The 16,524-nt window shown below is 65.9% G+C and overlaps 1 protein-coding gene across 5 annotated transcripts in view; it reads left to right on the forward strand.

The window, feature by feature from the left end:
* Positions 1-12,048, forward strand: part of TSNARE1 (t-SNARE domain containing 1) — a 90,507-nt gene extending 78,459 nt beyond the window's left edge. For 3 of the 5 annotated variants that reach the window (XM_044244864.1, XM_044244860.1, XM_044244861.1), the window contains 2 exons: positions 2,822-2,894; positions 4,301-4,803. In XM_044244864.1, the coding sequence (XP_044100799.1) occupies positions 2,822-2,894; positions 4,301-4,767 (540 nt within the window). In that variant the 3' untranslated portion in view covers positions 4,768-4,803. Of the gene's footprint in view, positions 1-1,586; positions 2,032-2,821; positions 2,895-4,300; positions 4,804-10,892 lie in introns of those variants that run through there. The other 2 variants (XM_044244863.1, XM_044244862.1) reach the window with 2 other exon arrangements.
* The last annotated feature ends 4,476 nt before the right edge of the window (positions 12,049-16,524 follow it).

Here is a 16,524-nt window from a genome sequence, read left to right on the forward strand (position 1 = left end):
AGGCACACACCCCGGAGCCAGGCACCCTGGGTGGAGAGCCGTCCCTAGGGCCCCACCTCCCCACTCGTCCCTGGCGCTGTTGGGGGGCCCGTAGGCAGGGGCTTGCAGGGGGCTGCTGCCTGGGGGTCCGGGAGGGGTCTGCAGCCCCAGGCTCAACAGCCCTTCCCCATAGTCTGTTTCCCTCCTGAGGGCGGCCCCTCGCGGCATCCCTGTTGTCCCGCCGGGTTCCTGCAGCCCTGGGACCTGGCAGACACCAGCAGAAGCATGTGGGGCCGTGGAACACCTGCTCCACAGCACCCCCCTGCCCGCTCCTTTGCTGAGGGAACCTGGGTCCCTAGGCCAGCCGTGGCCCTGCGTGGGAGGAGATGGAGTGCACGTCCGTGAGTCCTGCCCATGGGGGTGACACCCCTGTGTACAGACTTCTGGGTGTCGTGACTGCCAGGGTGCCCCAAAGCAGTGAGGTCTGGCTGGGTAGTGGCCTGGGGCAGGCCAGCCCAGACTTGGGCGTGATTACTGGCGCCAACGTTGATAGTCTCTTGTTCTCTGGAGAGATCCTTGACCTCTTGGTGACTTGGCCTCCCTGTCTCCCCAGTCCTCAAAGTGGGGTTACCGGCAGGTGTGCTCACATACGGCGTGGGGAGACCGAGTCACCTTAGAAAGGCTCCTACGAGTCCCAGAGTCCAGGTGCACCCAGGGCCAGGCTCAGGGCCCCCCAACAAGCCTCCTATGAGGGAGGCCTTGGTGACCAAGCTGGAGGTTGGGTGTGATGGCCTGTGCCGGGCCTTTGACAGGGCTTAGGTGGAAACCTGGAAATCTGGGCAGGGAAGCAGGGTGACCGAGGCCCTCGGAGCCTGCAGTCTTTGTTTCGTGACCTTGACGTCTCGGCTTTAGGGTCGAGCCTAGGTTTGGGCTCCCCGGCTGATGGCCTCGCTCAGAAGGCTGTGATGACGGGAAGCTTAGAAGAGGGCCCAGGCTCAGGGCCACCCAGCACCCTCCGATGGTAGATGGATGGACGGATGGATGGATGGGTGGATGCTGCCATCCTGCAGAGCCGAGACCCACAGACTTGCCAGTGGGCCGCCACCTTCCCAGCCATGGGCTGTTTCTACTGAGGAGCTGTCTGCCTGCACTGTGGCTAACCCCGTAATTGAATTGTGAGCGACAGTACACCTAGGGTTAAGATCGTGCTAATTGCCTCATTTCCCAGAACACTCCTAAAAAGAAATGAATTTCCCCATCCTGTCTTGATGACCCTTGTGGAAATCGATTGAGGTTCCAGAATGAGCTGCAGAGAGGGTGGGCCTGGGGTCGGGTTCCCACTCCTGCCTCCCCTGCCGCTCTCACTGGCCTGAAGGACTCTTCCCTGAGTCGTGCTCGGCCCTGGCCATGGGCCGGGCTCCTAGGGAGGAAGCTTTGGTTTTGCTTACATGATAGATGAGGAAATCTGGCCCTGAGGTGAATGGTCTTGTGCACAGTCACCTGGCCGGCGGGTGGAGGAGCTGTGCCCTGCAAAGTGGCCTTCAGGGAAAGTGTGGCCTTGGAGCCAGCGGGCACAGGTGCCAGTCCCGGCCATCTCTCTCTCTCAGAGGCCCCGCAGGTCACGGACCCCCTTGAGTGTACACAACCTTTACTGTCAGATGGCCGTTGGGACCTGCCGAGTACGACAGTGTTGTGCAACGTGCCCCCAACACTGCTCCAGGGGTGTGCCCACATCCCTCACAAGCGGCCCTGCTACTTTGCTGGCAAATGCAGATAAGACAGTTGGGCCACACGGAGGACGTGAGACATGCTTACGTGGGATGCCCCAAATCCTCCGGGTCCAAATCTCTACTCCTTACCATGTTCACTGGCTTCATGAAGCCACTCCGTCTTTCCATGGGACTGGCATCCGTCTACCGTCCACCATCCATCTTTGTATCTACCTGTCCACCCTTTAATTCGCTGTTTATCCATCCGTGTGTCCGTTGTCTGTCCACCTTCCACCACCCATCCGCCATCTGTCTACCATCCGTCCATCCGTCCGTCCACCCATCATCTATCCACCCATGCACTCTCCATCCACCATCCATCTGTCCACCCACCCACTATCCATCCATCCGCCATCCACCCACCCATCCATCCATCCATGTGTCCATTGTCTGTCCACCTTCCACCACCCGTCCATCTGCCACCTACCCACCCATCCATCCATCCGCCATCTTGTCTACCATCCATCCATCCATCCATCCGTCCACCCACCCATCAACCCATCCACCGACCCATCCATCCACATATCCATCCATCCGTCCGTCCATCCATCTGTCCACCCGTCCACTATCCATCCATCCGCCATCCACCCACTCGTCCATCCATGTGTCCGTCCATCATCTCTCCACCCGTCCGTTCTCCATCCACCCCCCGTCCACCCAGCTCCTCCGGGATATATCGAGCAGCACTTGTGTGCTGGCTTGTGCCAGGGGCTGAGAGACCCTCCTCTACTCGAGGAGCCTGAGAGCAAGTACGGGGAGCAAGGTGTCCCCAGGGCTGACAGGCCTGTAGGAGCTGCAGATGGTGTTGGCAGCACTGCTCTGCACTTGACTGTAGCCCCAGGGGCCAGCCCTGCTCATCTCTACCCAGTGTGGTGCCTTACAGCCCAGGGATACCCAGGGACCTCGGGGTTTGGCCTTGAGACCGGGAAAGAATATTCAGATCCCAGACCTATCTCTGCCTTGTCTCGGGGGTGGTGGCCCAGGCTTGCTCCTGGTTCTTGGCTTTCACCCAGCACTCCCTGATGACTGTGCCCTTGACCACTGCACCTAATGGCCATCCTCTTGTTCCACAGAGTGACTTGTTGGATGTCAATCAGATCATCAAGGACTTGGCTTCCATGGTGGCAGAGCAAGGAGATGCCATCGGTGGGTACCCGTGCTGCCCTCTGAGCACCTGCCCCCCATGGCCACGTGCCCTTCCCCCCAGGTGTGGGCAGGCTGCCTCCCAGACGAACGAGAGCCAGGGCGGTTCTGGAGGTCTGAGCCTCTGCTGCCCTCTCTGTGTCCCCAGGTGTCCCCAGCCCCTCTGGAAGGCTGGGTTTGGGGAGGCTCTTGCAAGAAGGTGGCCCACCTTTTCTGCTCATTGAGGACTGGGCCTCCACGCCCCCCGCCCTGGGCCTTCCTCCCACCGGAGGACTCTCCAGGGTGAGGACAGACTGCGCCGGGTGGGGGGGGTCAAGGCTGCAGCTTGTGACCCAGCAGAGCGTGCTGGACACGCGGAGCCCAGAGCTGCCTTGGGGGTTCCATGCCTCAGGAAATGGGTGTGGTGGGGGCAGGGCTGCACCACGGGGGGACCCGGCCCTGGTCTCTGTGTTCCCTCCATGTGAGGACGTCGGCCCCACCTAGCCTGTCCTCTCTACCCAGGTGGCCATGTGGTTCTTCGGCTACAGCCCTGAGTGCCTGGGAGGCCAGGGGGTGGGGATGGGGGGCACGTAATAGGCACCGTGGGTCCCTGGCCCAGAAGCATGGGGCCGACTCCTGGCACTAGAGCCACTGGCTAGCACCGCCAGCTCCCAGCCAGCCTCTGTCACCCGCTCTGTTCCCAGGTTCTGAGGTCTGTGTGTGTCCTGCTCCCCGCGGGGCAGCCCAGCCATCCTCCTCCGCACCCGCAGGAGAGGAAGGGACTGGGGAGGGTGGGGCCTGCTGCCGGGAGGGCGGGGCCTGCTGCTGGGAGGGCGGGGCCTGCTGCCCTGCACGCTGGCCTTTCACTCTTTCTCTGAGCCTGGGCTGTGCACAGGGCCGTGCTCTGGAGTGTGCAGTGGGTGCCCTGGCAGGCCTCGCGCCGCTCCCCCCAAGCCCCTGCCTGCCTGGGCTGCACGTTCTCCTGCCTCGCACCCCTGTCACCTCGGCGTGGCTGTGGCCGCTGTTCCTACCTCCGCCGACTGCCTCTGGGCGGGGTGTGTTGAGTGTTCTGTCCACTCCAGATGTCACCCAGGTGGTTATTCAGTCCCAGGGACAGACTAGTTGGGAGAGGCAGGTGCAGAGGGGGCTGAGTCGCAGCCACTGTGATCAGGGCCTTGGAACCTTGGGGCACCTGGAGTGGGGCACCAGGGGCCGAGAGCTGCTGAGACCTGAGGACCCCACCATGTGCTGCTGTGGGCCGTCTTACTGTGCTGGGGGATGGGCAGGGGCCCGTGTGCCCCTCTGCAGGGACACTGGAGGCCGTGAGCTTGGTGTCGCTTGGCTGGGCCCGGCCCCAGCCCGCCTGCCCCCCACCCCCCTTGCTGGCCACTGGCCTCTGCCTGCCCCTTCAGCCTCTGGTGCCTTTCCAGGGTCCGGCAGCAGCAAGGCCACGTGCCGGCAGAGCTCCAGCCCTGAGCCCGCCGTGGCGGCCCCGCTGCCCGGGCTGGGCTGTGCGTTCCCGCGGCAGGGCCCCCACTCCCGCACCAAGACACGCAAGCCCAACTTCAGCCCCCAGGAGACGGAGGTGCTGGTACGGAGGGTGACGCGCCACTACCCGCTGCTGTTCGGGGCGCTGCGAGGCCCGCCCTCCCGGAAGCACCGAACGTGGAACAAGATCCTGCAGGCGGTGAACGCGCTGGGCCACTGCCGGCGCGACCTGGGCGACCTGAAGCACAAGTGGCGGGACCTGCGTGGGGCGGTCCGCAAGAAGCTGGCTGAGCGCCCGCCGGTCCCCGGCCTCCTGCTCACCCCTGTCGAGCGCATGGTGGCCGAGACCTTCTCAACCCCAGACCACCCAGGCGAGGGCCAGGCTGCCGAGCCCCTGCCAAGTAAGTGAACCCCCTGGGCCTGCCCCCATGCTGGGGGTCCGGTGAAGGGCCCCAGGGAGCGGGACCCTCAGGGGAGGGCTGGGGGCCTGTGGGTCTGCCCACCGCCCATGTGGTAGCTCTCTGCTTCCAGCTGGGGAACTGAGCCTGGGGTCAGAGAGGGGCCTGTCCGCCTGGGCAGCTGAGGAGCTGGGGATCAGAGCCAGGCTCCTCCTGGCCCCAAGCTGGGAGCCCTGCTGGGGGTCCCCCCACCATGACCTAGCACAGCCGAGGGCCTCCAGAGGCTCAGGGAGCGGAGGACAAGGGGCCACGCTTCCCTCCTATCCCCACCGGGTGCCACTCTCCCGATGTGGGGGAGGGGACCACCCCTTCCCATGCTCTCATTATGGGGCTCTTCTCCCTGGGGTCACTCAGCCCCCTGACCAGGGCAGTCTCCAGGGTACACGGACCCTCTGGCTCTGAGCCCGTGTGCCCGTCTGTAGGGCCCCCTCTTTGCTGGAAGTTTCTGTACCTGGTAAGGAAGGCCTAGGGGGCGTGATGGGGTCTTCCCTGCCACGCACAGCTCCCTCCGGCCCCCAGGGGTGCTGGCTTGGACTTCTGCTCGCCACCGCCTTCCATGCCTCCTGCCGCTCCTCCTCCTCGAGACGCCTCGGAATGTCCCAGTCAGGCTGCTCGCGGCGGCTGTACCCCTCCTCTCAGCTGACACGGACTCTGCTTCCTGAGGAGCTGTTGGACGCACCTTGGGGATGAAGCCTGGAGCAGGCCCAGCTCTCCTGAAGGCCGCACAGTGCAGCACAGGACTCAGCCTGCACGCAGGCATGCCGGCAGGTGGCCACGGCACGGCCTGTACGGGCCCGGCGGAAGACACGGGCGGACACGCCGTTCCCCAGCACTGGCCTTGCTCGTGGGCCTGGGGGACGGCGCGGGATGGGGCCAGCCTCTCAGGCCAGGGGAAGCTGCCACATTCTGCTAGAGACAGAGCCAGACCCGGTTTTGGGGTGCACACTGGGGTGCCTGGGCCCACCCCACGAGTCCCTAGCCCTGCAGCCCGGCAGGAACTTGGTGACCGTGTTGTTCCTGAAGGTCACTGGTGCTGGCTCAGCAAACTGGCTCTTGGTGGGGTCCAGTCCAGCACAGATGTCCCTGCCTGCGCGTCTGGGCCGGGAGCTCCCTTCCCTAGACCCTGCAGGCCCCAGGCTCGCCTCTGTCACAGTGGCGGCTGACTGGTCCCTTAGTGATGGGAGCCCCTCCTGGGGGTGTGCGTCCTGGGCTGACTGTCGCCGAGGGACCGAGGGCGAGGGAGTGGCCTGGGGCCGGACCTCCCTGGCAGGGCTGAGTGTGGGTCAGGGAGGTGGCTGCAGACCCTGATTCGGGGTGGGGGGCGATGGCAGAGACGACTGTGGCGTGTCACACCAGTTCTTCTGTCTGCGTCAGCCGTGGCCTGGTGCCTGGGCAGGGGCTCCCCGCGGCCACAGGGGCTGTGGATAGCTCGTTGGCAGAGTTGGGGGCCTCCGCAGGGGGCTGAGCGGGCAGCTCTCTGTGCTTTGGGGTGCACCCCTGCTATCTCTGAATGTTTGGGGAGTGATGCTGGCAGGAGGTTCTCTCCCCCGCAGGCCTGGCCCAGAGTCTGGGCGCCCTGTGGTCTCCGGAGCAGAGCCCCTGCGCGGGAGTGGGGGTGAGCAGGGGGCACCTGTAGATCTGCCCCGACCAACCCGGGGTCTTCAGGAGGGAGCAGAAGTGGTTCAGGGCAGATGAAGCATCAGAGCGAGCAGGCCAGGTGGTGGGGGGCTGCCCAGTAGCCCCTTGGGGAGGGAGCCGGCCGTGGGGGTCGGGTCTGCTTAGTGTGGCAGCCCAGGGCAGAGCCGAGTCCCATCTGGGGAGCACTCTGTGGGCTGGGTACGTTTGTTATTGGTCCGAGGTGGGCTTGGCTGTGGGCTCGCTCGTGTCTCCAGGCTGTCCCTTGCCGTCAGAGCTGGTTCCCAGTGTCCCCAGGGCCTGTGCTGGAGGCCGACCGGACTCGGGCTGTCTTGGAGCCTGAGAGCAGGGTGCGGGGTGGCCCAGGCTCTGTCCCCGACGCTGGGGTCTGTCTGTGTGTGGAGGTCGTCACTCCTGTCTTGGGCGTCCGTCTCTAACCTCCGCAGGGGGAGGGCGGGGCTGCCGCTGCCCAAGGCCTCGGGGTGCGAGCTGGCTCCTTGGCACATCCGCGGGGCCGAGACAGGACCAGGGCCCTGGGTGGCCGCTGGGCAGCCAGTGCTGCAGGTGGGGGAGAAGCAGGGCTGCCCCAGCACGGGAAGGGGTAAAGCCCTCCTTGCTCTCCTCCCAGTGGGGCTCAGCCTGGAGGGCCTGGGGGAGGGAACCGCGGAGGAGACAGCCGCCCCTCAGAGCCGTCGCCGGGCAGAGGCTGGGCGCTGCCGGTGCCTGCATTCGCCTGGGCGTCCCCTGCCACCGCGCCCCGCTCCGGACTGGACGTGTCGCGGCCCAGGGGAGATGGAAGAGAGCGAACGGGCTGTTTCTGCCCCGACGTCCTTGGAGCCTGGAGTCCTGTCTCCTCCTTGGAGAAGGAGCTGCGTGTTCGCGGCAGCCGGCGTCACGGCCGCTGGTCTGCGAGGAGAGTGCCTCCTGCTGCGGCCACCTTCTCGCTCCGTCTCGTGCTCCCGGGATCTCTGGGGGTAGAGGAGGCACGGTGTAGACCCGTCCGTCATCGGGATTCACACTCAGCTCCTGCCATGGAGGATGTCGCCGTCTTCACTCACCATCGCTCTGGTGTCTGCGTGGCCTGGCCTTGAGCTCCGAGCAGGTCCAGTTATGAATTTGGCGCGTGTTTTCACCGCCGGCATCGCGGCGTGGAGTGCTCCAGTTTCCTGGGGCTCCCCTGGGGCGCGTGGGGGTGGTTCGACTGTGCCGCCGGTGGGACAGCTCTGCGCCGCATTGACAGCCCTCCCCGGCGTGTGCCTGAGGCCCCACACTGAAGACCGAGCCGGTCGGCCACGGTCCGAGACCTTGGGCCGGCGCAGTGCTGCCGGCCCCCTGCGCCTTCGCTCCCAGCCCAGGCAGGGGGTCCTCCCCGTGGCTCCACAGGACCCACAGAGACAGGTCCCCTGCTCCTTTCTTCGAGGCAGGGGCCGTGGTCAGGAGCAGGAGGACTGGCCCAGGGCACAGAAGAGTCACAGGGCCAGGCCTCTATCTGGGCTGGCCTCTGTCCTCTCCTGAGTGAGGGGCCCCTGCCCCTAGGGGCGCCTCCTGATGGCTCTGGTGGCCAGTGCCTACGCCAGCCAGGGGGCCCGGCACTCCTCCCGGCTCTGGAGGCTGGCCTTCTCGCCTGGTCTCCAGTAACGCCAGCATGGGGCCTCCGTGAGCCCAGGGTGGGGCAGCAGCCCTCCAGCCCACCCCATCTCTGGGCCTGGGCTCCCCAGGGCTCGCCCTTGGGGTGTCCTCAGGGTCACAATCTGTAATTCCTTCTGTTGTCTTGATTTGCAGATAGTATTGAAGCCAGTCTTGAGGCTGCGTCCTCGCACACAGAGGTGGCCAGCGAGCTCCTGGCTGGAGCCAGCCGGCATCAAGTAAGTCAGTATGAAGGGACAGGCCTGGCTGGCCCGTGGCCCCCTCTGTCCCGTTTCCCTGGGAGGCCTAGGCCCCGCCCTGTACTTGGGAGGGCGCGCCCACAGGATCTTCTCAGAGCCAAGGGGGACGGGTGCGGCAGAGGGAAAGGTAGGGCTGCAGGGTCTGCACCTGCCGAGGCAGGTGGCCCTGGCCTTGGCCCAGCTGGCTTAGTGGAAGGTGGAGGGCAGGGAACTGGTCGTGAATGTGAACAGGGCCCGTGCGGGGGATCTCACTGCCGTGGGCGCCCAGGAGCGGGATCGCCAGGCTGCCTCTCCAGAAAGCTCTGTGGCGTCTCTTGCCCAGATGGGCAAGCTGGGTCGGTGGGTCTGTCCCCTTCCTCTGACCCTCCTCTGACCCTCCTGCCTGCACTAGCCACCCAGACCCCTGTGTGGCTCGAGGCTGCCTCTGGCCGGGCTCTGGTCTGGAGGCTGGGATGGGCTGCCCCTTCTTAGAGCCATCAGAGCCCGGCTTGGGGCAAGTTGGCTGCTCAGAGGGAGTGAGAGCAAACATCAGGCCTGCATCTTCTTGCGATGGGGCTTCGAGCAGTCCTGGGGACGGATGGCCGGGCCTCTGTGCGACCCGCCGTTGCCGTGTGAGCGCCTGATGGGGCCTGGTAGGCTTCGGCCTTGATGCAGGTGGACGGAGGGCCGGCGGCTGTGCCCACTCCCTCCTCACCGCTCACTGGCCCTTTGCTCCGCGCTGGGCTCTGGCGCTCAGGGATGGACACTGTAGAGCCTGTCGCTCCGCGAGGGGGCATCGCAGGGGGAGGGTGGAGTGGACGGGCCAGTCCAGTGAGAGGAGGGCTCTGGGCCGCTGGGGCAGGCAGACTTTCCCGGGAGGACGCGCGCTCCATCTTGAAGGCCAAGTAGTGATTGTCCTGGTGGAGGGGGCGGCGCGCTCAGAGGCGGAAGGCGGAGCCGCCCGGGCCAGCTCAGGATCCGGGGGCTGGAGTGTGAGCCCCGTGCGGGGGCCGCGGTGGGTGGGAGCAGGGCACAGCACCCTGGGGAGAGCGAGGCCTATGATGCCTTCATTCAGGGGTCTCCGGGAAGTCCCAGCTGGTGTTGGCTTCCCGTCTCCTGCATCGGCGGTCCTGGAAGGAGAAGTCGGGCTGACAGACAGCGGCCCATGAGAGCGGGCGAAGAAGCAGACTGGGCCAAGGTCTCGTCCGCAGGATGGGAGTGGAGGCAGGCTGACATCAGCTCGGGGCTCACCGCCTGGCCCACGGCCCCCGCAGCTTGCAGCACACGGAGGGCAGCCAGGCCCTCCAGCTGAGGCCTCTGCCAGGCCTGGTCCTCCCGGGGCCCTCCTGGAGTGGAAGGTGCAGGTCGCAGATGACATGCAGGGCAGACTTGCCTGAAGCTCAGGGCCCGGCGTCCCTCGGACGGGAGCTCTTCCAACGGCGGGGCCTGCGGGCGCCCTCCCTACCGCGGCAGCTTGAGAGGGAAGCACTGAGCCGGCCGGTGGCTGCCTCTGGGAACCGGCGGGGCCGGCTGTCGGCGGGATCGGCGGGTGCCAGGACCGCACGCGAAGACGGGGCCGTGAGGAGGAGGAGCGGCAGGAGGACGTGGCGGCGGCGCGGGGGGGCTCCTCATCGGGCCCAAGCCCCACCCCCGTCCCATCCCCGGGGAGCCCACTGGACCCTCTGGTGACCCGATCCCTACCCCATTTCCGCTGCGGAGCGGTAACACCTGTGCCACAGGGGAGGCGAGGCAGGCCCCGACGGGGGGCGCGGCCACACGGCTGCCGCGCGGGAATGTCCTCCCGCTCATCGCCAGCCTGGCGGGCAGCACAGGGCCCAGGCCCAGGCCGCAGGTCCAGGTTTTCCCTGAGAAGTTGGCTAGTGTCCCCCCACCCCACCCCACCTGACGAGAGAGAGGGTGACGTCCCTACATGCACGCGTTGGGGCTGGCGGTTCCGGGAGGAGCAGGGCTTCCCACAGCCGTGTGGCCGCCGAGGCGCTCGGATTCCTGTCCGGGACTGGCCCTGGGGAAGCTCTGGTGCCCCTTCCCCTGCTCCCGGACACCCACTCGTCGGAGGACCCGGAGATGGATGGGTGGGGGCCTGGATGGCTGGGTGGGTGCACAGAGGTAGGGTGAACGGAAGGATGTGGGGCGGGCGGCGGTGGGGGCGGCCGGTGGGGGGCTGATGGGCCTAAGGAAGGAGGAGAAAGAAGAAGACGGTTGGATGGTGGTTGGAGAAACCGACGGGTAGATGAGTGGGCGGTATTGCAGTGGAACAGGTGGACAGGCGGGGGGTGGACGGCCAGCGGCCAGCTGGCTGGACGTATGGACAAGTAGCAGGGCACCGAGGCTTCGCAGTTCCAGGCTGAGGTTAGGACCTCAGTGTTGCTGGATGAAGACTCACCCCGTGAGTCCCCCTCGTTTCCTCGTGTGGGTGCTGCTGCCCACCACAGAAGGGCACTGCAGACCCAAGCAGCTCTGTGTGCAGAGGGTCCCTTCTGTCACCTCTTTGTCCCTCCGATGGGTCGCCCCATCATGGCTGCTGGCGGCTGACGTTTCCTGTCTCCCTCCACCAGCGGACGAGGACGATGACGCCCCCAGCGGCCTGTGGCTACCCCTGCGGACCCTGGAGGGGCCGAGCCTGCCGGAACCTGAGCCCTTGGACCGACGAGGGACGATCCCCGCGCCTACGTCCTCGCCCTCCCTGCCGGCCTCTCCGGCCTCCCCAGCTTCCGTGCCCCCTGCGGCTGTGTTCCCAGGGGCCCTCGGGCCCTCCCCACCCCACACCGCGCCACCCCCACCCCCAGGGAGGCCTGCGGGGGAGGCCTCTGAGTTTGAGCAGCGGCTGCTGGACTCGCAGCGGCGACAGGGGGCCCTGCTGTCCCACTGGTCCCAGCAGCAGACCGTGCTGATGGCCCAGCAGAACCGGCTGCTGCAGAGGCTGGCGGAGCAGAACCAGCGGCTGGCCGACGGCATGGAGGCCCTCAACCGCACCCTCGAGAAGCTGGTGGAGGCCTGCCCTGTGCCGGGAGCCTCGCCCCCCGTCAGGGACGGCACCCCTGCTGGCGGAGCGGCCCGCGGGCCCAGCGGAGGCTCCCGGGGCAGCCCTCAGCGCCCCCACCCGGGCCTGGAGGTCTTCTCAGGGATGATCCTGAAGGTGGAGGAGGAGGTCTGACCCCCGAGGGCGGCACACAGCAGGGACTCCAGCCCTTCTGGGAGGTGGGCTTGGGGGCAGCTGGATGTAGCTGGGCCTCCACGGAGCCAGCGAGGACGAAGGACACCTTCATGGGCGTTGTCTGTGGGGCTCAGTGATGTGCAGGGAAAGGCTCTGGGGCCGGCCCGTGGGTCCTGGGCAGACGTGTACTCAGGGACCTTCTGGCTGGAGGAGGCAGAGGGGCGGGGCCGAGCCCAGCCCCCACTCCCGTCCCGCGCTCTCACCGGCTGGGCTGTGTGCCTTGGAGGACAGCCGCAGGGGTCCAGCGTCCCCCGACCTGGATAGCCCCCCTGCAAGCCTCCTCCTCCTCCTGCTTGTACGGGCTCTGTGGGCCGCGCTCCGACGCTTTCCACGATCCTGCCAAGGGAACCACGTCTTGCGGGCCTGCTGTCATTTCTCCCAGTTTTAGATCTGTGGTGTGATAGACACACGGACACGTATGTGGGACTTGGTACTGTATGGGGTGGGATGCTGTTTTGTACCTACTGATTTTCTCGCAAAGAAGTTATTTTTCTTACATAAGCATAAAATAACGAAAAAAAAAAAAGGCAGTAACCGTGCTGATGATGCCCGCCAACCCATGGGATGAGCCCGGCGCTGTTCTCGCAGACGGGCTGCTGTGCCCAGCCCCGGCAGGGAGCCCCGAGCGCTGGCGGGGTGTTCAGATCTGCTCCATGTGCGACCTGCCGCACCCGTGCTAGGGTCCCTCAGGGAGCTGGTGTCCACCCCTGGCCCTGTCACACGGCTGCAGCCACACAGCTCCGCAGGGGCCAGCAGGAGAGGGTAGGGCTCCCTGAACCCCAGGTCCTCGCTGGTCCTGGGCCGCATGCCCTTTGCCCATCTCCCCTCGGCTTCCTTCTCCTGGCTGCTGTGGACAAAAGTCTTCTCCAGAAGTGGCAGCCTCAAGTGTTGGCGTGGACAGGACGGTGTGCTGGCTCCCGGGCCCCAGGGAAGCCCAGCATCGAGGAGGGCCAAGACTAGCGTCAGCGGCACATGGGCGGGACCCTGCTCTGGTTTCCTGTGTTCGCCGTGGCGCAGCAGCACGCCAGCAACTTCGTCTCAGAAGAGCGCGCGGTCTCTGCTCTGCTCCCCGCGGCGTGGCCCAGCCGCCGTCCCGGCCCCCCCTCCTGTGGGGCTTATGATGCTGTTGGCTGCCCACGGCAGCCTCACTCCGATGACCCCTCCCTGGGAAGCCTTCTTTCCGCTAAAACCTCAGGTCCATCTTCACGCCAGCTCTTAAGCCTTGTTCATCTTCGCTCTGATGGAGGGGATGGATGTTCTTGTCCACTAAAAGATGCCCCCCAGGTGGTTGTTCACCTCCCTGCTGGCTGTGAGCGCTGCTCCTCAGTCTGACACCTTCCGTCTCAGACCGATCTCTGATCCCGGTCACTCACTGAGCCCTATGCCTGGTCACCCTCTAGATGCTGACCCTGGTCCCACTCTGGACCCTGACCCTGGTCCCACTCTGAGCCCTGACCCTGGTCCCACTCTGGGCCCTGACCCTGGTCCCACTCTGAGCCCTGACCCTGGTCCCACACTGAGCCCTGACCCTGGTCACACACTGAGCACTGACCCTGGTCCCACTCTGGGCCCTGACCCTGCTCCCACACTGAGCACTGACCCTGGTCCCACTCTGAGCCCTGACCCTGGTCCCACTCTGAGCCCTATCCTGCTCCCACACTGAGCCCTGACCCTGGCCCCACACTGAGCCCTGACCCTGATCCCACTGAGTCCTGACCCTGGTCCCACACTGAGCCCTGACCCGGTCACACACTGAGCCCTGACCCTGGTCCCACTCTGAGCCCTGATCCTGCTCCCATACTGAGCCCTGACCCTGATCCCACTGAGTCCTGACCCTGGTCCCACACTGAGCCCTGACCCAGTCACACACTGAGCCCTGACCCTGGTCACACACTGAGCACTGACCCTGGTCCCACTCTGGGCCCTGACCCTGGTCCCACACTGAGCCCTGACCCTGGTCCCACTCTGAGCCCTGACCCTGGTCCCACTCTGAGCCCTGACCCTGGTCCCACTATGAGCCTTCATCCTAGTTATATTCTGGGCCCTAACCCGGGTTACCCTGAGCCCTGACCCTATTATTTCTGTAACACCTACCACGAGCCTCCTCTGGCCCGAGCCCTGTACTAGGTGCTGAAGATGCAGGAGTGACCAGGCGGACCAGAAGCCTGTGCTTGCAGAGCTCATGGTCGGCCGTAGAAAACAATACTAAGAAGTAGATACATTCCGGGTAAGTGTTTCCTGCGTTTAAGTTAGACCAGGTTTGGCTGCATCTGACAGAAAGCCCAGATGGCATGTTTTGGAGAACACGGGCGGGATGGCGTTTACTTAGAAGCAGTCCGTGCTTGGTGAGTCGACACCGCAGGCGGCTCTGCGGTCCTCGGGCTCACGCGGCCTGCGGGCGCTGCTCGGTCGCGTGCCAGTGGCCCAGGTTGGCTGCAGGACCCCCCCACCGCACGCAGGCTCTAGGCGGCAGGAGGAAGAGAAAGGGTTAAGGAAGCACGTCCACTCCTTGAAGGACATCTCTGCCTGCGTCCCATCCCGTCGGCTGGCAGTTAAAATGGGCAGCTGGCCGCCCTGGCCCGGGGGTCCGCGGTAGGACCTCGTGCCCCCGAAGGCAGCGGGTGGCCTTGCTGGTGAAGGTGGGCGGGCGGAGGCCCTAGAGACCACATGGCAGGTGTCAGGGAGCCCCGGAGAGCAGGTGGGGGGGAGGGGCTGGCAGAGAGTCAGGGCTGAGCTTGGGGAAAAGCAGCCTCCACCCCTGCTGTGGGCTCCGGAGTCACGGCCTGAGAGCTGGTGCCCCCCTGGTCCATCCGCCTCTGAGGCCCCGGGGCCCCCTCTGTGGCCGGGACCCTGTGCTGCAGGCACAGCCTGGGGAGGTGCACGATGGGGACAGCGGGGGGTCTGTCAGCAGGCCACGGGTCGGCGCGCACGAGGAGGCCGGGCCACGCCCCAGGGAGAATAGAGCCCCGGCTGGCCGTGCATGGAGGGGATCCCAGGTGGCTTTGGGGTGCCGCCTTTACCCCTGGGGCTCTGGAACCTCCTCTCAGGGATGCATCAGGGGAGCCTGAAGGGCCTCTCGGAAAAAGCTGTGATCTCGGATTAGACAGAGCTGTCAGAGTGTCCCGGGAAGAGAAATCTTGGGGAGCGTGGGAAGGAGGCAGTGAAAGGACAGCCACCCCTCCCAGGTGGGACTGCAGTGGCCTGAGCCCGGCCACCGGCCTCGAGCCTGTCCTGCTCGCACACTCCCTGGCAGCACAGACTCAGGATGGAAGCGAGCAGGCGGGGGGGAAGCCAGGGTCGGGGTCCCGTCCCAGGTGCCCCGGGGTCCAGCAGTGGGGTGCTCGGGAGCAGGTGCATGAGCGGGCGTCCCAGCAGCACGGGGGTCGCTGGGGCTGTGGGGCCTGAGGAGGGAAGGGGCATAGAGGGGACAGCGCTCTGAGGACCCTGTGTGGGAGGAGGAGGACAGGGCAGTGAGAGAAGGCAGGAGCAGTCCCACGGAGGGGAGCGGGAAGGCTGCCCTGACAGATGCCAGGGGAGGGATCCAGAGGGGCCGGTGGGGTAGAGAAGAAACGGTCCCAGTGTGGGGCATCGAGAAGGGGTCAGTGGCTGCGACAGGAGCCGGTCTGCGGCTCGACTGCACAAAGATCAGATAGACCGGGATCGGGAAGACACTGCAGGTCACCTCTGTGCACCCTCGTGCAGGACTCTGGGGTGCGGGGGTGACGCCTGGAGCCCGTGCCAGGACCGCAGGCTCTCACCCCATCCCCTCGCCGCGCTGCCTTCCCAGGTGAGGGAGCCTCGGCGTCTCACTCCTGGAGCAGCTTCGGGGCGTGCGGGCAGCTGGGCACATCTGCCCTCGGACGACGGGGCTAGCCATCCCAGCGGCCCTCCTGCTCTAGAACAGTCTGACCTGGAAACCCCCACGTCCGATGCTTTGCTGCCTTGCCAGGAAGTGACAAGGGAACTGATCCACCCCCCGCCCCATCGCCTCCGCTGCAGCCCTAATGGGAAGCGCGGCATGGGAAGCAAGTTCAGGACTGATCTGAGACCCCAGACCTGCAAAGCCCTTCATGGGCGGGAGCGGCCAGTGAGGCCTGTGGGAGGCCCACAAATGAGGGGCCCATGTGACCCCACGGCTGGAGGCCACTCTGTATGTGACGGGGCAGCAGAGCAGAAAGCCGGGCAGGCAGGACCAGTTGCAGAGATAACAAAACAGACTGCACTATGGGTCCAGCTCTGTCCCCAGATTCACATGCTGAGTCTTCACCCCGGGCCCTCACAGGGTGACAGCCCTTATCCACGCTGACCGGTGTCCTTATGAGGGGAGAGCAGGATGCAGACATGCACTGGGGGACGACCACGTGAGGACACGGGGAGGAGATGCCATCCACACGCCGGCAGAGGGGCCTCGGGCACCAGCCCCACCCGCGCCCGGGTCCTGGGCTTGGACTTGCAGCTGCCGGGGCTGGGAGGAGAGTGGTTCCCGCTGTCCCAGGCGCCCAGCCTGTGTCCACTGGGGCGCCGAGCCAGTTGGCGCCGAAAATTAGCTGCGGGAATTAGCGGGCTGTGCCGCAGGTGGTTGCTGCGAAATGCTTTAAAATAAGATGAAATCACAACAATGGGCGATAAGAGATTATCAAAAGTGACCACGTGTGTCTGAAAAAGATCACCTCCAACTTCTAGAACGAAGAGCTCCCTGGACGGCCACGAGCCTGGGCATCTGGTGGCAGAGGATGTGACAAACGGCGACCAGAGGACACCCGGAGCGGCTGGCGTGTTGCAGAGCGCGGAGCCCGGCAGAGCGTGGTCACCGGGGCCTAGAAGGCCGGAGTCGGGCGTGGGCCGGGCAGGCGCAGGGCGGGCGCGGGGACACTCCGCAGCAGAAATGAGGCAACTGCTGTCCCAGCCGCGCGGGGAGAAGCCGCGGAGAACCACGGCAGGGGATCCCGTCCGCGTGGAACGGGCCACATCAC

This window comes from Neovison vison, chromosome 4 (assembly GCF_020171115.1).
Source record: "Neovison vison isolate M4711 chromosome 4, ASM_NN_V1, whole genome shotgun sequence".
Lineage (NCBI taxonomy): Eukaryota > Metazoa > Chordata > Mammalia > Carnivora > Mustelidae > Neogale > Neogale vison.